Below are 22,265 nucleotides of genomic sequence, written 5' to 3' on the forward strand. Positions count from 1 at the left end.
GGGCCTCCTGAGCCAGGAAGAAGAGAAGCTTGGGGGGTATAGAACGTATGCTTATGATAGAGAGGCACAGAGAAATTTCTCCACACTCTCTCTTCCAGAGGCCGGAAAACTTCTTAACGCCAAACAACAGCAAGGTTCTGCCCATCCTGGACCCCAAGATCTTAGATGGGAAGCTGGGTACCATCCGCGAGTCCTGGTCCAAGGCCACAGAGAGCTCCACAATGGACTCCAGCACATCCTCCTCTCAGGAAGCAGAGGAAGGGCCCCCGGTGCTTAGGATGTCCCGTGAGGCGGTGAGTGTCTCCCCCACACGGCCGGGAGGGCCAGAGCGGTGACAGAGGCCATGGGGAAGGGGCTTGACTGCCACTTGTGGTCCTGGTTCACTCCTCCAGTGGCAAGTAGACCTCCCCTTTAGGCACACCCTGTGTGTGAATTACCCCAAAGCTAAACTGGTGGAAGGTGTGGATTCTTCATCTTACAGAGTTTCTTCACCTTTTGAGTGAGACTCCCATATGATTGCCTTCAACACAAACCCCTGCAACACTTGTAAGACTGAGTTCCGTTTCCTCAAGTCATCCACTCAGCACTTCCTCGGGGGCATGTCCACTGGATAATGGGAAGCCCCCCGAGAGAATAGGTTAAACTTCTAAAAGAGGAAATTGGGGCTCAAAGAAGAGAGGCCACCACCTTTGGTCACAGAGTCTGTGTCCTTGATCATGAGAGCTGGTGTGGCTTCCTGTTGCCAGTTGACGAGATGCTGGGAAACGGTGGGTGAAGGTGGCCGAGGTGGCCTTAATTTGGTGAGGGGTCAGTGCTGAGTCCTAGCCCCTTGATGCAGAGAGCCAAAGAACAGGCCACCAAAAGACAGCACAGGCCAAGTCCCACCCCAGTGACCATGGTGAATTCATGTGTGGCTTCCTCCCTTCTTCCACAGCGGATCCCATGGGGATCGCTGCTCTGGAAGATCCTGAGAAAAAGCCCCAGCAGAGGCCACTGGCCCCTAGGGAAACCCTGGGCCTCCTCCTCTCAGGACCTGCCCCTCTCCACTGACAGCCTCTGCATCTTCCCCTGGCACTTCTGCACCTTTCTGGAACATGTCCCATTGGACGAATAGGAAGGGTTGCTGTCTGCTGGGTGTGCCCAGGATGCTCCCGCGTGGAGTGCCCCTGCCTTCCTTGGAGCAGGGCCCTCCCTAGGTGCCAGAGCATTCCTGGGCCCCCTTGCACACTCACTCCTCTCACCTCTGCCCCTTGGAAAAGCAGCTCTCAGGCCTAACCTACCAGCTCAGCCATCAGTTGGGGTGAAAATAAAGATTCAGACTTTGTCTCTGGAGACTCTGGGCAGCATGAATAAACCAATACCTGCAGTTAGTCTTGATCTTCTCTTAAGGGTTAAACCATAGGAGGTGGGACTAGACTGCAGCTTGAGAAGTCAAGGTCAGCCATGAGGAAGAACTGTTTTTGAGCGAGAGGTTGAGTAGCCATTGTGAGTGCCAGAGGGGAGGAGGAGAAACAAGTGACCCAAGGGCACTAAGACAGGATTCTGGGAGGCTCTGAGTGTGAACAAGGGGACTCAGGGCTGCCCCATACCCACAGACTGTCAGAGATGTTGTGAGTTGGGTCTGTATGGAGAACTAACTCAAGCATGCTCTCTCTGGACATCACCCCTAGCACTCCCATCAGTGGGCCCTGGGCCCAGAGAGAGGGATCCCTGGTCCCTCTTCTGTCCCCTTTGCTGGGCACCTGGCAAGGCCACAAGCACTGGCTGCTCTCCCTGTTCTGCTGTTGGGTTAGATCTACTCAGCCGCCACCATCCAGCCCTTGAACTAAGAGCACGCTGGCTTCCTCATCTCTGAGCTCAGGGCCCAGGCCTGTCTTGGCCCAACACAAATGTAGGTAAATGCTTATTGGGCCACATTATGGAAGCCCTGGCTGGAGAGCAGAGGCACCAGAAAGACCCTTAGAGAATAGCTAGTCCGATCTCCTAACTTCACAGAGGATGGCAGTGAGGAGGCCCAGAGATGGGATGACCTTGCCGAAGGCTTCCTAACCCTGCTATTCCATGCTGCCTTGCGTATAGCCAAGTGAACAGCAGATAGCTGCAGGGGCCTGCTTGCCATCCCTGGACCCTTCAGCCAACCTGACATCACTGGGTCCCTCAGAGAGATACTATACAGGGCGGTGGGCCTGCCCCTCTCCCTAGCCCATCGCAGCCTGTCCCAGGCCTGGCCTGTTCCCTCCTTGTTCCTGACTCTTGGCTCAATTCCATTTACCCTCCCACCCCTGCCTTCAGTTCTCCAACTCATCATGCCACCTGCCCTCCCCCACCCACACTCTTTCTCTCATCTCACATTTACCATGCTGGCTATTCCCTCCTCTGACACTTTGCCCTAGCTGGATCCTGGAAACCCAACCCCCAGCCCCAGCTCCTACCCACTGGCCAGAGCCCTGAAGGACCAGGGCAGGACCCAGAGAAAGACATTCAAGTGACCAGTAGAGCCTGGTCATAAGCAATAGAACGTGGGTGGGTAGCAACAGTGTACAGCTCCATGACAATCCCAGGTAGCCATGTAGCAATGGGTCACTGTTCCATAGCAACCAAACAAAATTACATAGCAATGGACGAGCTCACGCGACAAAGAGACACAGTGACAAGCAATAGAACACGGTCAGGGAGCAGTGGAGTGTGGTTGCATAGCAATAGACCCAAGCCATAGAGAGACATCAGACAGCACCGTATTACAGGAACATGCAACCACAGAACATAGTAATGAGCATACACACAGCGTGTGAGCCGTAGAGAGAGTCACAGAGCAGTGGAAGATAGCTGACTAGCGCAGGAACACATCTGGGTGGCAATGGCACCATCATAAGATATGTGACTCTTGGACCTGTCGTCAGGGAGTGGGCACCAGCAGCAGAGCCTGGGGGTGTAGCAGCGGGCCCCAGTGACACGGCAGTGGTTGTGCACTGAGCAAATGATTAACGCCTCCCTCATCTCTTGGCCATGGCATCCGGGCTGTGAGCCTTTCAGCAACCCCTGACTCCTGGAGTGCCTTTGTCTGTGTCTAGTCTTGTGCACACTCCCCAGAGCCCAAGAAACAATTTTACCTCTGATTCCCTCCAGAGCCTCCTCTGGCTTAATAGGAGATTGAACATGTTCTGGAGAAAGGAGCACCTTGGGAATGGAGAAAGGAGGGGAGGGGCCGCGGGGTCTGTACCCTCTGTACATGTACGATGCTCCCTGCTGCCCTGGGCCTGCCAGTCCCGCCCCCACAGCCCCACCTCCTGGGTGCCCCCCCCCATAGTTTGCCCTTGCATTGGCCTTCATTCCGGGTTGCAATCCAGCCGTTTCTTCCATCTCGGGCTCCCTTTATCCGGGACACCTGGTTTTGACACAGGCCTTTTAAGTGCCATTTTGTCCACGTAGTGTGGAGCTCTGGTCCTGGGTAGACCCACTGGGGTCAAGGCCCTGCAGTGTGATCTTGGGTCAAGTGTAGGGCCCAGCAGAGCTAGAGGAAACCTTCACCTCCCTTCTGAGCAGCCCAGGAAGTGTTTTTTGGAAGAGGTAGGCTTTTAAGTGAGGGTGAAAAGAGAGATGTTAAGAGTCATCCTGACCACGGCAACTCTCCAAACAGTGAACAACTTGCAAGCGTTCCCCCTCACTCACTAGACCCCCGAGCCCACCTCAAGCTGAGCCAGGCAATGTCTCAGGGTCAGAGCAAGAGAGATGAGGGGCTCCGTGCGGTCTCCAGACGGGCCCGCTTTCATTCCCAGAGGGCTGATAAGACACCCGCCCCGATTCCCATCCCCAGCAGCTGTGTCAGCAGTTCCCCTAGCCAGCCAGAAAACCAGGACTCCTCACCCCTGCCAGGTGCCCAGCCCTGTGTCCTGTTTTGCAGGGCAAGGGGGCAGGAGGGGCGAGGGAAGGGAGAGGCCAAGGCCCTGAGCTCTGGAAGTTCCCCAGCAGGCAGGAGCTAGCCACACTCTGGGAGACCACCGAGTAGGCGCATAGTAAATATTCGGGGAGAGAAGAATGGCAAAGAGATGTGGCTGAAACAGTGTATCTTCTTAAGTGCTGCACTTACCCAGCATTGCTGGACACACCTAGTGAGCCCTGAGTGAGGAGAGAGAGGAGCAAGGAAGGCTCCTGGAGGAGGCTGGCTATGCTTTGGATGAACAGAGGCAGCGGTACTCAGTTGCTATTCAAGAAGTGAGTGGTCAGTGTTGTTTCCAGTGCAGAAATTACAGCATAGGGTCGTTCCCCTCCTCTCTCTGGCTCCCTCCCTCCATTCCTCTCTCTCTCTCTCTCTCTTTCTCCAACCCCCACCCCAGCACTGCCCCCTCTGTTTCTGTCTCTCCCTGCTTCTGTCTTTCTTTGGTTATCTCTATTTCTCCCTGATTTTCTGGCTCTCTCTCTCTCTGACTCCCTCTGTTTCCCTCCCTCCCTCCCTCCTTTCCGCCACTGCTCAGAGGAGATTTGTGGCAGACCAGAGGGCCCTCATACCAGCAGATGAATAATTGACAAGGGTTATTTAAAGATTCAGTGCAGTTTTCCCAACCTCACCACACTGGAATAACTCATTTCTTCCACTGTCTCTTTGAAAGGCTTTCCCCCCTCCCTCCATCTCTTCCCTTCCCATCTCCACATGCCCACCCCCCCTCTGAGCTTCTGTCTCTCTTCCTTTCTTGAGTCTGTGGACCCAGCACCCCAGCATGATCCCTGATCCCTCTGTTTCCTTAGGCCCACTTCCCCCCACTGCCCCCACCCCATCTCACCTGCCCCTACGGGTGGCAGGTTGGTTTCAGCTCCTTGGACACCATTTCCCCCCAAGGAAGAGGGCTCCATTTCATGGGTGAGGAGAGGAAGGAAGGCCAGAGAGGCTATAGCACCTCCCGGGTCACACAGCAGGGGAGATGGGGGCTCAGGTCACAGAGGGACCCCCCAGGGTGGCTCAGAGAGCTCCCTGTCCCTGAGCCTTCATTTTTCCATCTGTGACACAGGAGAGCCCCTTACCCTGTGCTACCTGCGCCTCGGGGCCAAATGGGACAGGGAGGAGCTCTCAGAAAGGGGGCTGACGGTGTAGCAGAGACACCTGCTACATCCCTGTCCGCCCAGGACCCAGGGGTTCCCAGGACATGCAACTTACAGTGCTAAATCTGGGACAGTCCCAGGCAAACCCGGATGGGGGTAACCCTATGTGGCGTGAGCCCTTCCCTGCCCCAGCCCTGCTGCATTCAAGGTTACCACATCCCCAGCTCCCTCAGCACCCCACAGCCACAGGGCACATGCCCTCTGCCTGCCCAGGCCAGCTCCAGACTGTCCCCTGTACTCACAGCGGTCTTACCACCTCTTTGAAGTGACCTTGAACTCCCTTCCCCTCCCTGGGCCCTAAGTTCTCCCTGTGTGGGCGGTGGAGGAGGTTGGAGCAGATGTTCCCAAGTCCCCTGGGGCTTCTGAGCTGTGACTGGAGACTTGGTCCTGCCCCCAGGCCCTCAGGCCCTCAGGCCCTCAGGCCCCAGCCCAGGATGGGGTCTGCTGCCTGGTGAGGCTCAGGCTTAGGCCCGGCTTCTGCTCCCTGCGCACCACCTGCCACAGGTCCTCAGCGGGAGCCTCCTGCAGCAATGGTGGTAGTCACCCAAGTATGGACACTGCCCACATCAGCGGCAACTAGAAGCAGGAACGTCAGCCTGGGATGATGTCATCACAAAGCCTAGGGAGCCTGGGGTCGGCCCCTGCGAGCTGGAGTGACACTGATCCCACCTGGGAGGCAGATCACCTGGCTTCTGAGAATACGAGCCACACCTAGGGGCCCTGATCCTTTGGAGCCACAAGAGGCAGAGAAAACACAAGAGAAACAGAGAGCGAGACAGAGACAGAGAAAGCACGGCCATCTGGTGCCATCTGGTGCCATCTGAATGGCATCCACTCTGATACCCCTGACTCTGTGCCTCCTGCAAGCCACCCCACGCAAGCCACCCCATCCCTCCTGCTCCACCACCTCAGTCTCTGTAGTGCTCCACTGCCCAGTGCTCGTGGCCCCAATTTGTCAAGTCAGTCTTCTTCCCGGTCACCTCTACAAGCACCTCTGTTCTGTCCACCCCGCCACAAGGCCACCTAAGGGCACGTGTTCATCACACACAAGCACCATATCACAACCCACCCCCGCCCTCCCAGGCCCCGCTCCGCAGGCAGGAGGTCTTCTCAGGGCTCTAGTCCTCCTCAGCTCCTCCCGGGCACTCCTGCGGCCCCCAAGTTGTGAGCCCTGCAAGCTGGCACTCAGGGGTTTTCTAAAAATAAATCTTGTGAGGGCGCAACAGTTACAGCTCCCCGGCTCGGCTGAGAAGCATCACCAGCTCCTCGTCCTCTCCCGACTCTGGCCTTCTCTTCCTCCTCCAGTTCCTGCACAGAGAGGGAGAGAGAGAGATAGTGCTTACCCAGCATTTGAGGAAGAAAGGGAGGGAGAGGAGAAAGGTGGAAAGGAAGAAATAAGGATTCTGTGCTACGTGGGTCCCTGTTATCTCCCCCTGCAGACCCCTCCTCCAGCCTCCTCTCATCCGTGTAGCTGTAGCGGGTTTGAGTCCCATCTCCACCACTCAAGAGCTGTGTGACCTTGGGTAAATCACTCCACCTCTCTGGGCCTGTCTCCTCATTGTTAAGTGGAGGGAATACTCTCCCCCTGCCAACTTCTTGAGGCTGTGGAGAGGATTAACAAGAGGGTGGATGACAGTGCATTGGAAACTCTAAAGGGCTGTCCACTTTGCAGGAGGCTTATTAACGATCACTGTGTTCGTGGGGCCCTTCGAGACTGAGAATAAAAGAGGAGGAAGCAGAAATCCCCCAGGCCTCTCCACTCTGACCCCTTCTCCAGAAGGGCTGTTCCCAGACCCCTGACCCCCTTCTCCTCCCTCCTTCCCCCATCCTTCTGAGTCTCTGGTGGGCTGTTCTCCTCCTCCATCCATCACCTGGGACTAAAGAGATTAATAAACGAGACTCATAACTCAGCTGCTGGGATGTAGCAGATATTTATGGCTCCGTTTCAATTTGCAGAGAGATTAAGTGTTTGTCAATTTATTGTCTCTTGGTGTGTGTGAGTGGCTGAGCAAGGCCCCCTGCAGGCCAGCCCCGCTCCCCCCCTCCACATAGTCTCGAACTTGGGGGCTCACCACCCTCACACCGTCCCCCACCCAACCCGGGCCCCAGAGCTGGTGGGGAGCCCAGTGCTGCCCAGCCAGGGAAAGCCACTGGCTGCTGGAGTGGGCTTGTCTTCCTGATCAACTTGACCAGATGGGCAAGTGGCCTGGCCCAAGGAAAGGGCCCCAGGGCCCATGGAACAGAGTATTAGACAGGATGGGAGGGGGTACCATCCTAAGATGATTTAGAGGGCCTTTCTGGGCCTCCTCCAGCCTCGTCTCTCCCCACAGAACAAGGGATCCGTGGGGCCAGGTAAACGCACCCCAGAGCCCAAGCCCCGCAATTCTAGATCACTCTCTGGGTATCTAACACCCCAGATTCCCTGCCCAAATGGACCTGAGCCTGCTTCTGAGGGCCATGCAGGCCTCTTCCTGAAGTCCATCCTCCTGAGCGTCAAATACTTTCCAGGGGTGCACCCCAAGGCCCAGGGGAGGGCTGTGTGGGGAGGTCGGGCACGTGCTGAGAGCCTCCACTTATGCTCTTGTCCTTGACCCCCAGACATCAGGGGGTGGATGCGGAGGAGGGAGGCACACTGCCATGGAGAAAGCCTCCCAGCCCAACTGAGGAGGAGCCTGCAGAGGCCGAGGGAAGCCGGGGAGAACGGGGGCGCCACCCCCAGGGGCTGAGAAGGGGGAAGAGCTCCACCCCAAGTATGGGTGGTGCTTGAGGAGCCAAGAGGGGGCACATGAGCACAGGGAACAAAATGTCAAGTGCTCCCCACCCCCCACGGACCCCGAGCTGCCTCTCCTGCCTCACCCCTTCCCTGTTGACTTTGCAGTCTGGCACACGCACTCATTCATTCACTCATTCATTCGACCAGCTTTTTGAGCATCTACCATGTGCCCAGCTGTGTTATCTCCCCCTGCAGACCCCTCTACTCATGTGTGCAGCTGGAGCAGGCTTGGGTCCCTTCTCCACCACTCGAGAGCTGTGTGACATTGGGTAAATCACCCCACCTCTCTGGGCCTGTGTCTTCATCCGTTAAATGGAAGGAATACTCTCCCCCTACCCAACTAGTGAGGTTTTTGGGAGGATTAAGAAGGGAGTGGGTGACAGTGCATTGGAAACTGTAACGGGCTGTCCACTTGGCAGGAGGCTTGTCAGTAGTCACTGTGTTCATGGGGCCCTTTGAGACTGAGGGGAAAGGAGGAAGCAGCACAATCCACCCAGGCCTTCCCCTCTAACCTTTCTCCAGAAACTCGTCCCCAAGCTAAGTGACAGTAACATAGATAACTCCCTACAAAGGTCCCTGTCCTCAGGAAGCCCCAGTTCAGGAGGAGAGACACATCAGGAATCAGTGGGGGAGGGTGTGGCCAGGACTGGGGTGCAGTCTGCTCAGGGGCTTGTGGGAGCACAGAGGGGAACATACCTAACCCTCGCCCCAACCCCAGGCAGAGCACACTTTATACAGAATGCCAGGTGGCGGTTCACAGATGTCACTATCGTCAATGGTTGTCAGTGTGAAAACCATGATGGAGCTTTGATTTGCTGGTAGAAGAGAAGTGGAGGTGGGCGAACTCGTTCCTGCAGGAGGAATCTGTTGAGTGGAGATTACGCGCATGTATCTCCACATCTCTCTCCCACCAAGAGGCACTGTGGGGCCCTCAGGCCAGTCCCTTCCCTCTCTAGGTCTCAGTTTCTTTATCTGTAAAATGGGGAGAATGCCTCCCTCCAGTGAGGGATGAGAAGTCTCAGGGGTGCGGAGGCAAGAACTGAGGGGGTGGGTGGGACAGTGGATTGCCCAGATCAGGGGCTAGCCCCAAGCACCCAAAAGATCGGACTCAGAGGAAGTGCAGACGAGAGGGCTTCTGGGGCAGAGGCCCCAGGAGGAGAAAAAATGAACAGCTGAGAGAGCACTGGGCGGAAGGGGCACTGGGAGACCGGGGTTCCAGTTCCCACTCTGCCGCTGACTTGATGCATCTCGCTGGCTGCACCCCTCCCCACCTTCAGTGTCCCCCTCAGTGGAGGGAGGGGCCTGTCTTGATGGTTTCTTCTTTCATCCTGGCAAGCAAGACACGTGAAGTAGGACAGCTCTGTCTCTGCTCCTTAGCGAGGTGGCTGGCGCTGCCCTGTGACACCATCCATCACAGTCCCCTGAGTAAGTGGTGGGTGGGCGGGTCCAGAGTGCAGCTCTCTGTAAATAAGGCAAAGATGATGAGGCCATACATTGCTGAGGGCTTGAATCATCGATTGGTGAGGGTGGGAGGGACTACAGAACCAGAGGTGACTGGGGGGCTTTGCGAACCTGGGAGGTGAGGCCCATTCCTTCTGCAAATGGCCAGCTCAGCCCTCCTTTTAATAATACTAATTAGGTCCATCAATCTTTATTGAGCTCCTACTCTGCTCCCAGAATTTTAATCATAATCTCATTTCATCTTTGCACCAAGCTGATGAAGGATGTACAATTATCATCCCCATTTTACAGTTGGAGAAACTGCTGGTAGATCAGTAACCATCCCAGGGCTGCAGGGCAAGACTGAGGGAGAACATTCCTCGGTCCAGCACAGGTCTGGGGTCTCGAGCCCAGCACCTGCTCCTGCAGCTGCCTTGGCCAAGCTTCATGACTCAGAAATCAAGGGCTTGGTGAGCTTGACTCGTTGTCTTCCCAGCCCGTCTGGGTGGGAGGGCTGCCTCAGTTTTCTAGTAAACACCAAAACTGAGCTCTGTGGCTGCAAGTCCCCTCCCCAGGCCTACCCAAACCTCTGAGAGTCAAGTGGAGGCCTACACACCATCTTATTTAAATTCCAAATGATGAAAGTTGTAAAATCAAGCTGTAGCTGGCAAACTATTAAATATGTCCCACTCTTCTACCTTGAAAAGTGCACCTTGTTAACAACCTCAGAGACTTCTTAGATTCCGCACTGGACTCTGGCGACATGGAGAGAGCAGCTCCAAGCCGCCTGCCCCTAGTCTCCCCACGTCTCCCAAGAGATGCCCCCTTTTCTGCTCACCCAGCTCGTTCAGTCCCACACCCTCATGACCTGATGAACGGGTGAGACCTTCCTTGTGCATAAGGGCACACCGTCACCTTCAGGAGGACAGGCCCTGGAAACAGTAGGGAATTCAGGGTCCCAGGTACCCAAGGTGTGGTCTAGAAGGGTGCTCAGGCTCTGGGTGGACACGTCCCCTTGGCCTCACCAACTGCTCCCCCATGGGGAGTGTTGCGGCCTAGGAGGGCCGGAGCGGGCCCTCTAACACACAGGGCCCAGGGCAGGGCCCCTCTTGTCCAGGGCTAAGGGCATAACTGTCCCTCCCCCAGCTCAGTGACTCTGTTAGAGTGTACTCCTGAGCTCAGATTAAATGCTTTTCAGTACAATCCAATTTCCTCCTGACATGGACTAGAAAAGCCCAGTCCATACACACACACACACACGCGCGCGTGCGCGCGCACACACACACACACACACACAGACACACACACAATCCGCTTGGTGTTAAATATCCAATCAGGTCCAAAGATAATAGAGAAGGGCCAGTTCACTCCCAGTTTAATCAGATAAAATGCCCATTCATCGGCTCCTGCCAGCGACAGACGGCCCCTCCTCAGCGCCGCCAGGAGCCAGGACGGAGGATGGGGCCAGAGGGGCTGCCGGAGAAAGGCTTGAGACGCCAGTGGGAACCGTGGGCGAGGGGAAGCCGGTGGAGTAGGTGGGCTGTGCCTTTAAATCTTCAAGGAGGGAGACAGCGTTGCCCACAGGGGACTAATTATCCTTCAGCCTTTAGCCAGCTCTTAGGAAAACAGACAAAAGGGGCTCAGCAGCCCTGATGGCGCTAAGCTTCTGTGGCAGAATTTTTTTTGCTCTCAGATATGCAAATCCACCTCAGCCTGGTAGACCCTGGGGATGGCTGAATAGTGGCTCAGGGATTTGGAAGGGGCAGCCAGGGCAAGGGCCTAGTGGCTGGACCCCCTCAGAGGACCAGTTTGGGAGACTGGAGGCATCTCACTGTCCCTCCTCTGGCTGGGTGGGGAACCCCGCTTCATCAGTGGGGGAGTTTTGCGGAGGCCGAGATGAAGGCCTCTCCCTCCCGCCTTCTCCTTTATGTGGGTGGGGGGCTCCTGTGGAGGGCCAGAGGGGTTCCCTCAGGAAGCTGGCTCAGGGACCAGGAGCTGACAGTCCAGATGGGGCCCTCCTGCCCACTGGCCCCTCCACCCTAAGACACAGCCACCGGGTGACATATCCAAAGCGCAAATCGAGGTGTGCTGACCCCGCTCTAAACGCTTCTGTGGCTCCCTCACCTGCAGCATGAGCCCCTCAGCCTGCTGGCCCCTGTGACCTCCGGAGCCTGTGCCCCAACCCAGAATCTTCAACCCGCACCTAATGTACCCTAATGGTACTTGCTCACAGCTCCTCTGCTCTCTCTGCCTTATATCCCCTCCCTCCACGCCATGCCTAGCATACAGTAGGTGCTCAGTAAATGTGTCCAGTGAATGCATAAAATGCCCCTTCCTAAGCAGACACACGGCCCAGGAGATGGCAGGTCTGGATCTGAGGAGGGAAGTTTGCTTCCCCCACAGCTCCCAGCACCTTAGGGACTCGATCTTTCCAGCTGTCAAATGGGAGAGTGACAGCCCTTACCCCACAGGCTGCTGCGGAAACCCCGTGGTGCCTGGAGAGGGCTCTGTGAGCCGTGAAGGGCCTCTGAGAGTACAATCTCAATTCCCTCCAAGACCACCAAGAACACACTGGTGGTCAAACCAAATGCGGTTTATTGACTCATTGCAGCCAAGGGGCCGCCTGCCATGGGGATTAGGGGCGTCAGGAGGAGCGTGTTGGAATGACGATTTTGAGTTAGGTGATTTGGGGGAGGGTTTGAGGACTCAGGCACTCGCGTTAGCCAAGGAAGGCTGCTGTCCGGTCGTTTTTGTGGTTTGGACAATGTTCCTATTTCATCTGTGTTCAGATGTGATTACGGAGTGGTCTTGTTTTTGTCTTGCTCCATCGTGGTCAGAGAGTGGCCTTGTCTGATGCTGTGAAACTGTGTTCCACAAGAGGACACCAAGGTCCAGCTGTGCGTACCAGGCCAGCTCCCAGCCGGCAGGGGCTGCTTTTCTCTTTCTCAGTAGCTTCCGGCATGGTGATTGAGGAGCTAGGGAAGGGGCATGCGTTACCCACACACCAGTGCCAGGCACTGTGCTCGACACTGGGCAGACTTTGCCCACTGAATCTTCACCACAGCCCTCTCCCCATTGTACCGATGATGAAACTGAGGCTCAGAGAGGCGAAGTGCTCCTCAGAGTCAAGAGTAACTGGCAAAACTGGAATGTACACCCTGAGCCCCCGGACTCCAAAGTCCCTTCCACCTGCCTGCCCCTGGCCACTCCACGGGGCACAGGACCCTAAATTGTGTCCCCCCCAGGTCTCCCAGCTGGGCAGGTCTTGTGCAGAGGCTCTGCCTGGCTGTCACAGGCCAGCCGCAGTGTCAGCAGCCGCTCCAGCTCAGGCTGGTCCCCTGTGCCTAGAGGTGTGAGGAGTAATGAGGCCCCGTAATTAAGGTTTCTGGAGACGTGGCCAGGAGATTTATAGACAGGCTTTGTCAATAACCGTGCTCCCGGCTGCAGATCCAGCGAGACATCGATAAGTGCTCGTTACAGCTTCTCCCCGGTCTGTTCCCCCCACAACCATTCCCAGGCCTGTCAGCCCGCCTGTTCACAGCGCCTGTGTACACAGGCTTCGCTCAATTAATTTGCACTTGTTGGCACCATCTGTTCTTTTCATGTGTCCTTATCGGGAGTGTGTGGTTCCTGCCTCCTCCTCAGATGTGCTCCAGAGCAGGGACATGGCACCCCACTCAGTCAGGGCTCCCAGAGCAGAACCATGTCTTCCCTCTCAGACTGGGGCTCCTCGGGGTGGGGCACTATCTCCTCCCTCAGGCTGGGACTCCTGCAGGTGAGGCCAAGTCTTCCTCTTCCTTCATCTCCCTCCCCACACTGGGAAGCCCTGCTTGGGCTGAGGCCCTTGCAGACCCCTCTGAACCTGACCCCACCAGGCAGGGCCTCAGCCTTCCAGAAGAAGCCCCCAGACCCCAGTCCCCATCCTCCGGCAGGCTGGCTGCCCCTGGGGCGGAGAGCCAGGGCTCTGGTTCTGGTCCTGGCTTTGGCTCCCACAGCCTCAGATTTGGCAGGTCCCCGCCCCAAGAACAGTGACGTCATTGAGTCACAGGGTTGGAGGGGGCTGAGAAGCCCCTGCCAAGTCTGTTTCCCTTGTACAGCATGGGTTAGGGTGGCACAGGGGCCTAGACTTGGGCAGCCCCCAGAGCGGGGTGGGGGCATGGCCTGGTGGCTCCATGATGCCAGAGCAGGTGGCCCACCCAGACATCTGAGAAAGGGCAGCATCCTAACGACGCCTGCCCGTGGCTGTCTCCCCATCCCAAGGCTCTCGGCAGCCAGCAGCCCAGCCCGACTCCTCTCAGGGCTGCCCTGTCCTCCAGAAGGTCCTGGCCCCTTCCAGCTGGTATAGACTGTGCTTCTGGCCCTCAGCGTAGATTCCTGAGACGGCCTGGCTTTCCTGACCCTGGGGGTATGAATGCTGAGCTGGCTCTGCTACGGAAGTACTATGGGAGGCTGGCAACCTCTTGCCCTCTCTGGGCTCTGGTGTCCTGTGCAGCACACGGGGCACGTTTACAAGGAAACTAGGCCTTATACTTGGAGGGTCTTTGGAAATTCACAGTCGTGCTTAGTGCCAGCATCCAGCTCCAGCCCAGCCCACCTCACCTGACTATAACAGGCTCCACAGTTGGGCCTTGGCCTGGCCCTGCAGCAACGCCAGCCTCATCTCTCCCCACCCCTCCTCACCACCTGTCCTGACTGTCTGCACTTTCCCCAGTGTGCTGCTCACCAGGCTGTTCCCTCAGGCTGTTCCCCCAGACCCCCCAGGCTGCTTCTCACCAACACACCTTTGCTCCTGCTGTTCCCTCTGACGGAAAGGCACCCCTTCCTCACTCCTTTATCGCTGACAAACTCCTACTCACCCTTCAAAACTCATTCCAGGGGCTGGCCCAGTGGCACAGTGGTTAAGTGCGCGCTCTCCACTTCGGCGGCCCTGGGTTCACAGGTTCGGATCCCAGGCACACACTGACGCACAGCTTGTCAAGCCGTGCTGTGGCAGCATCCCATATAAAGTAGAGGAAGACTGGCGTGGATGTTAGCCCAGGGCCGGTCTTCCTCAGCAAAAAGAGGAGGATTGGCATCGAATGTTAGCTCAGGGCTGATCTTCCTCACACACACACAAAAAAAACAACCTCGTTCCAGCTCTGGGGTGCCCTCCCTTTCACCCCTGCCTGCACCTGGGGTGGGCAGGGCCCTGGCTGAGGGGCTTTCCACTACTGCGCTTACCATCCCAATGTATCAAGTCACACGGTGCCCGCTGCCCCGTCCGCTGCAATAGCTCCTCGGGGACAAGACAAGCTCCCAGCGTGGTCACGTCTGTGTCCCTGGTGCCCAGTACAGGGCCTGGACACATGGAGCTGCTGGAGAGCGTGTGTTGAACCACATGGTCCCTCATGTCCTTAGCCTGGGTAGGGGGAGAGGCAGGACTCACCGCCCCAAAAGATGAAAGGCAATGCTCCTGCTGCTGCCCTATGCCCACTAATACAGTCACGGAGGTCTTGGGTGGCAGTGGATTCATTAGGGCCAAAAGCAGCGCACGGCTGGGGAGGGACACAGGAGGGGGCTTCACCCAGCTCCCTGCCCACCCCGCCAGCCACTGCCCCGGCCCATCGCAGGGCCCCTGTGTGAATGTGTGGGAATCCTAGTGAGACCTCTGCCTCAGACAGTTCCCAGCTGCATCCTGCCCAGGTGCCTGGGGCTGGGATTTGGCCGGGTGGTGGAGGAGGAGGTGTGATTCATGGCCTCCATCTGTGTTTCAGGCCCACTGGTGGCATTTCTGCTGGAGAGGGTTTAGAAATGGGGGGCTGTGTGCACTTGGCACAAGCCAGGCCTCCAGGCGCTGGTGTCTCGGGCGCCACACAGCCCATGTGCAGGGACACAGAACCCTGGGTGCCCACGAGCCCCCTCCCAGGCTGGAGCAGAGGCCCACGGCTAGTCAGGGCCCAAAGAAATCTGGCAACACTCTAGAAGCAACAGTACAAACCACCTGAGCCCCAGTTGCTTCTCCCCTCCTGTGTGTCAATGTGGTGGCTTTCTTGCAGGGAGGGACAGTGTTCAGGAGGACAGCCTCAGAATGTAGAAGCCAGACCTGGAGCCTGTGGGGTGGGGGAGCAGAGCAGCCAGTGGGTACTGACCACCTGCGTGCCCTGCCCTGAGCTCCCCTGCACTGGGGCAGGGGAGCCCTGGGCCTTGCAGTGGGAGATCCCTGCCCTAGTGAGTGAGGAAGCAGGGAGCATGAGCCCTGCCCTTGTGGACTCAAAGGCCAGTGGAGGACAGGAGAGCCAGCCCCAGGGTCTGGGCAAGTGGTTAAGAGTGCAGACTCGGGAACCAGCTCCCGCACTGAGACAAGTCCCGTCACCTCTTCCTGCTCGCTCTCCTCCTCTGTAGAGTGGATGTAATGGTAGCTGCCATGTTGGGTTACTGGAGGGATGAAGTTAGATTGATCCATGTAAAGTATTTAGAACAGTGCCCGCCTGTGGTGAGCTCTGGTTGTTATTACCTGCCTGGTTCAGGCTCTAGAAACCCAGAAAAGGAAGCTGCCATCTGTTCTAGCCAAGGAGAGTGGGAAAGGCTTTTGTCAGGAGGCTGTCTCTGAAGAATGGATCTGCAGAGAAGGGTGAAGGTGCCTCCATCCTGTTGGTGTAGGAACTACAAGGCCCAGAGGCAGGACAGAACAGAACCTCTGTTCCTCCCCCAGAGGTCCTGAGCCTGTGGGAAGCGGATGCGAGTGGGCAGCGCTGGTGGAAGGGGAGCTGCGCTATGAGGCTGGAGAGGGGGTAGGGTTGGGATCACAGGGGACCTTGACCCTGAGCTGGGTGAATCAAGCCCCCCAATACCACTGGGCATCTCTGTGCTGCCTTCTTCCCCCCCCCCACTCCAGCCTGATGCCTGCCCTGCTTCCTGGGACCCCATGGAAGAAGGACATTCCCAGGCCCCACAAAGAACTTCAGTCTTCACATAGCAACTGTCTGTTGTGTCTCACCACACTTTAAGGGGCGAGGGGCCCGTTAGCACCCATTTTATAGATGAAGCACCTGAGACCAGGCGGGTCCTGCTGGGGCCTGCCTGGGGCTTCAAGGGGCATGCTCAACTCTTGGGATATGGCTTCCCCTCCCTCTCAGCATCCCACACTTGCTCTGTGTCCAGTGATAATCCTCCTGAGGGGTCCACTCAGTGCCCCCACTGCCACCCGCCAGAGCAGGCCTGGAAGACAGCCATGTCTGGGGCCTGGCTGAGCGCAGCCGAGGCCTCCGCATGGTGCATTATTGACAGGGCTTCTAATTGTGCGTTTCCCAAAGTCTATAGGCCTTTGATGAAAAATTCATGTCACGCCTGAGGATGGGAGCAGATTCAATCGATTGGCAGCGCAGTGGGCGTGGGAGCCCTTGGCTCCTCTCAGGGAGGGGGCGCTGAAGGCTGGACTGGGAGGGGGCATCATTCTGGCTTTGCTGTTATCATGGCTTCTGGCTCCAGGGTCTTGGGATGGGAGGGGCACACAGAGCAGAAGACAGCAACCCATTTCCCCAGTGGGGAGGCTGAGGGGCAGGATCAGAAAGGTCTAGGCCTGCGTCTGGGATGCCATCTGGGTACCTCAAGAGAGGACGGCCATCTCCATCATGAGGTTCATTTTCATTTCCCCAGAGGAGTCTTAGACCCTCCAGAGCCCCCATGAGTCACACAGAGGAGAGAGTGACATTTCCAGAGCCACCCCTGTGCCAGACGCTCTGCTTGGAGCTTTACACCCACAACCTCATTAAATCCCCAACCGCTCTCAGAGATGAGCTCAGTGATGGTCTCCACCTTATGGGGGAGGAAACAGGCTCAGAGAGGTTCAGTGACCGCCCTGTTCACGGTCACACAGATATTTAGCAGGCAGGGTCTAGAACCCAGCACTGAGCAAACTCGAGGCCCACTGTCTTGGCGCTGCCCCTGGCCAGCTCAGATATAAGACACAAAGCAGTATGGGGCTTGTCCTGCCCAGCTCCCCGCCCCGGCCCTACTACGTAGAGGAAGAAACCCCATTAAGTAAAAATGGACTCTCCGGGGTCTCCAGGTGAATTAAGTGAAAAATGAGGCCTGCAGGGGAGAAGAGTAAGGGCCCCCTGCAACACCAACAGAGGCCAGAGGCCCCCATGCCGAGTCCTGAGCCAGCAGCCAGCGGCCGGGGGTAGGGGTGCCTTAGACAGGGTGGAGCTTTTGGAACAGGTCAAGCTGTCTGTCTTGGACTATCCAGTCAGAGGTTATTGTTGTGCCTCCACTGAGGCCCCAGAGACCCCCAACATTCATCCATCCACTCGTTAAACAGGGGAACAAATATTTATGGAGTCCCAGCTCTGTGCAGGCCCCTTGCTAGGTCAGATGGGAGGCCTATCAGGAAAGGCTTTGAGGCCAAGCTTCTCTGGGACAGACAGGCTGAACCCAACTCAGCTGGGAACAGGCCAGACAGACCCCTCCATGCCCTGGGAGGGGGTCTCTGCAACCCAGGACAAGGCCAGTCTTACAGACGGCTCTGCCTTAGAGACTAAGGCCGTTTCTAGGGGGTGGGCTGCCTTGTTTGGGTTTGTTTTCCCTTTGCTTCCCAGTGAGTTCCTTTTAAAAACATCCACCCATGTCTCCGCTGAACTAAAAGGAAAGGAATTTGTCCAGACCATCAGGAAAGCAGAGATGGGAAGGCCCCGGGGGCAGGCGTGGGGCCCTAGGCCACACTGTGCAGCTGTGGAAGGAGCCCAGCCACTGTCGGGGGATTGCTGGGGGTGGGGGATGGAGGAGCAGAGAGAGGGGAGACTCGGGGGCAGAAATAGGGGCTGATGAGCAGAAGGAAGGGAGACTGAGGGTACGGGCTGAAGAAGAGGCAGAGACAGTAAAGACTGGAGATGCAGCGGGGAGGCAAGGGGAAGACAGAGGGCTGGCTAGAGGGCAGGTCAGGGGGAAGGATGCTGAGACTGGGCCTGGGGAAACAGAAGGGCTTGCCCTTTCCTGGGCTCCTGGCCCCACAGCCCTCCCAGGCCCTGCCATCTCTTTGCAGTTCCCTGGCCAAGGAATGAGCCTAGCCTGATTTCAGCCACCCCTCCCAGATGCCCCCCACCCTGGAACAAAGAAGAAGTGGCCCTGTGGGCCTGCCTGCTTCCAGCTCAGGGCTGGGCTCCGTCACCAGGCAGTCGCTTGTTGTAGCAACAGTCCCCAGGGACCTATCCTGGGGAACAGGACTGCTGGCGAGAAAGATGGGGGAGCCAGGGTCCCCATCCCCTCCAGCCCCCAAGGTTGCCCCAGGCCTCCTTGACAGCCACTCTGTAAGTCTGCCCCCATACCCACTGGTTCTGGGAAGATTGCTTGGCTCACCTAGCGGACAGGTGTGTTGGGGTGTGTTGCCTGGCAACCAGTAGAGGTGGTGGTAGAGCAAGGTGGGGGAGGACCAGAAGATCAGGCCTGTGGGCATTGGCCTCTAGATGCCCGTGGTCACAGGAACCTTCTGTGGGGCCCCCGGCCCAGCCCAGGCCACCTGAGCCCACACCCAGGAGCCCAGAGAGGGAAGAGAGAGGGCCTCTGGGAAAATCCCTTAAAGTGACCATTGTCTCCTGCTAATCTGGGCCCTGGCTCTGGCCTCTTGTAGGTCTAGCCCTACATCCTAGAAAGTGGCTGGGCCTGGGCTGGCCTGGGCTAGCCTGGGGCAATCAGGCCAGATGGCTTGCTGGGAGGGCAGAGCTCACAAGGGCTGTCAGGCAGAGGGGGTGAGGCAGATGGGAGCATCAGGAGGAGGTCAGCCCCAGGCCAGGGGGCTTAGTGACAACACCTTCTCTTTCGGACCTCAGTTGCCAAGGCATTTGCTCTTCCATTGTGGCAAGAACCACAGAGCACACCCCTAACAGGGATCCTCACCCCAGCTTTCAGAGGAGGAGCACAGAGTGGGCAAGGGCCTTGCTTAAAGTCGTACGGCAGATGTGGGCAGAGGCTGGGTTAGAAGCCAAGGTTCTGGACTTCAGCCAGGGGTCTCCCCCTACTCCACATTGGGCATTCGGGGTGGGGAGATCTGGCAGGGAGGTGACCACTGGGGACAGGGGTTCTTTATGGGAGAGTAAGCAGTTGAGGCCAGGGCCAGGGTCTGTCCCTCCACCAGCCCCGTGAGTGCCTGGCCCTGTACTTCCCTTGACTGGGGGCAAGAGCCAGCCCCAAGGTGAATCCAGGAGAGGCACGACTCTGAGCCACAAACCAAGGAGGAGTGATTGATGGCTGGGCTTGGGGTGGCCCAGTGGGTCTTCCTGGAGGAGGAGGGCCCAGAGTGGAGCCTTGAAGGTCAAGCAGGGTTCTGGGAGGGGAAATGGGAAGGGAAGATGGAAAGACAGAGCATCTTCTAGGAGGTGCCTCCCCCAAGCCAGCCCCACCCCCAGCCCTATTGTCCCGGCCCAGCCCAATTAGCCCCGCCTGGCTCCTACAGGGGCCAATTAGGCAGGGGCTGAAGTCAGCACCGGCCAAGGCCTCGCCACCCCTCGGAGCTTCACTGTGCTAAGCACAAAAGCTTTCTAGACACCATCCCTCCTGCAGCAGGAAGCGGAAGAAAGAACAAAAGAAAGGGGAATTCACTCCTTTTGTTTCTTTGCTGTAACCTTGGGCCGAACAAAGAAGCAACTGCCTCCCCCTCAGGGAAGGTGTTTTAAACAGCAATTTGCACAGGTTTGCTTATGGTTGGGAGGCTCAGCTGACATTCAAGGGGAGCCAGGAGCAGGGATCTGGGGTGAGCAGGGCCCTGGCTCTAGGACTTTCTATGGCTCTGGACTGCCCTCGGTTCAGAAGCAGAGCTCCTGGGCTCGGCCTCAAGAGTGGTGGCAGGTGAAGTGATGCTCCAGGATCACACTTCCTCCAGGCCCCCACCCCCAGGGCCAGGGCCCCAGCGCAGAGACTGCCCTGCCCTCCACCCTGCCTGGCCCTGTGGGCTGGAGTGCGGCTTCTCCCACTCGGCCACTCCCTTACTGCCTGACCTCCCGCCAGCCCTAGGCCTCAGGTCCCCACATCCCCACCTGCCAATGGGGCTCCCAGGCCTCCGTGGCCCGCCCTCTGGTGGTGATGAGGAAGAGGCTTGTTCTCACGGCCGTGGGGTTCTGTTGTCACAGTGTGTCAAGGAGTGAGGGAGAAGGAAGGGAGCTCAGCTGGGTGGGCAGTGGCCGAGGGCACAGGGGCCATGGATCCGGAGGCATTGGCCTGGGTGTACCTGTGAACGAGGGGCTGCTTCGCCACCGGGAGCCCTGACCCCTAGGGAAGTACTGTTCTCTTTCAGCAGATCTTCAGGCACCATCTGACTTCCCCCTCTCCTCCCTGAGGCAGGCCCCTGGAACTGGGCTGTTGCTCAGAGCTCTGATCTAAGGACTGGGGAAGGCCAGCACCAGTTTGCACAAGCTGAATGTTTCCATTTTATTTTAAAGCAATGTGGTTAATTCCAGTTAAAAGTTAGCCAAGAGTGGCCTCTTGGACATCCTGAGGGACCTGCAGGAGCTCTGTCCGTCAAATGGTAGCAAATCTGGCAGGAGCAGGGTCCTCGGCCCCCAGTCCTGAGGAGGTCTGCCTGGCCCTACTTTCCCAACTCAGGACAGCAAGCAGAGGCAGCGGAGAGGAGGGGAGCCCCTTCTGTGCTGTCAGGGTCGCCTGGGAACTGGAGGAGAGTCTGTAGGTGGTCCCTGGGGGGATGAGGAGTGCCAGGCTGCGAGGGGGCGGTTAGAGATGGCTTCCTGGCGAGGTAGGTGAGGATTTGAAGATAGAAAGTGGCCCAGGAAGGCTGGCCCGTGAGCAGAGTGGCCAGGGCAAAATTCTGAAAGGGGGTCTAGTTGTGCTGGCACAGACTGCCTTGAAAATCAGAGTTAGAAGTTTATCATGAGGGCATGTGGGAGCCACTGAAGGGCTCTCAGAGGCCAGGGAGAATGTTCCGTTATCTATTGCTGCGTAGCAGACTACCCCAAAACTTGTGACTTAAAGCAATAATTTTTCTGTTTTTATTCTATCTCACAGTCCTGTGGATCAGGAGCTAGGCCGAGGCCCAGAGGGGAGGGCTGTTCTCCATCCACAACATCCTCAGCTGAGATGACCCATGGGGCAGGGGCTGGAGCCGCTGGGGCTGGAGCCGCTGGGGCTAGGTGGACCTCACTCTCTCCCACGCCATTGCTTAGGGTTCCTCACAGCGTGGGGGTCTCAGGGTAGTGGGCCTTCTTCCCTAGGGAACAGCAAGTGTCCCAGGAGGGACGGCAGAGGCTGCAAGGCTCCTGATGCCCTGCCTTCAGAAGTCCCAGAATGTCACAACGCTGCATTCTGCAGGTCTCTAAGGGCGGGGGGAGTTAGACCCCACCTCTCAAGGAGAGGAGTAGCACAGCATCTTCAGCCATCTTTCATCTGCCAGAGAGGAATGCTGTGTTCTGAGGCAGCACAAAGAAAGCTCAAAGCACAAAGAAAGCATAAGGGAGCCAGAGAATTAGGAGGCCGGCCTGGAGGAGGAGGCCACAGAGACCAGACCAGTTTACCAGGAGCAGCGAGAGGGGGCTGCCCTACCCTGGTGCCTGGGCACTTCCTGCCACCAGAGGATGCCCCTCTGGGCAGAGGAAATCCCTGGGGGGAGGGTGGATACACTACATTATTAGCTGGTTTCTCAGGGGCAGGGGGGTGTCATGAGGAGAACTGGCCCCTCTTTGCCTTGTGTAGGGGTCCAGAGACACCAGGAAACAGGCCTGGCCAAGTCCAGGGGGTGGGAATCTTTCTATCCCTGACTTAGAAAAGCAGCCCCTAAACGCCCTCTGAGCGCCTCCTGTACTGGAAGGGGCTCGGGGTCTGATGGGCGTAGGTGACGTGCACCCCTCCCCTCCCCTCCCCCAGTAGACACCTTGCCTAGGAGAAATAGCCCCAGTCCCTGGTGACAGGAGAAGGTCAAGGGCGGGTGGCATCTTACTCTGCCCCCTTGGAGACCATAGCTCTGTACCCCACTCCAGGC

The 22,265-nt window shown here is 57.6% G+C and overlaps 1 protein-coding gene across 1 annotated transcript in view; it reads left to right on the forward strand.

The window, feature by feature from the left end:
* The window catches only part of CCDC33 (coiled-coil domain containing 33), a 106,517-nt gene that overhangs the window by 68,423 nt on the left and 15,829 nt on the right, over positions 1-22,265 (forward strand). Inside the window, exon 12 of the mRNA XM_087428692.1 lies at positions 99-293. Coding sequence (XP_087284818.1) covers positions 99-293 — 195 coding nt within the window. The remainder of the gene's footprint in view (positions 1-98; positions 294-22,265) is intronic.

This window comes from Ceratotherium simum, chromosome 3 (assembly GCF_057802395.1).
Source record: "Ceratotherium simum simum isolate JZ-2026a chromosome 3, ASM5780239v1, whole genome shotgun sequence".
Taxonomy (NCBI): domain Eukaryota; kingdom Metazoa; phylum Chordata; class Mammalia; order Perissodactyla; family Rhinocerotidae; genus Ceratotherium; species Ceratotherium simum.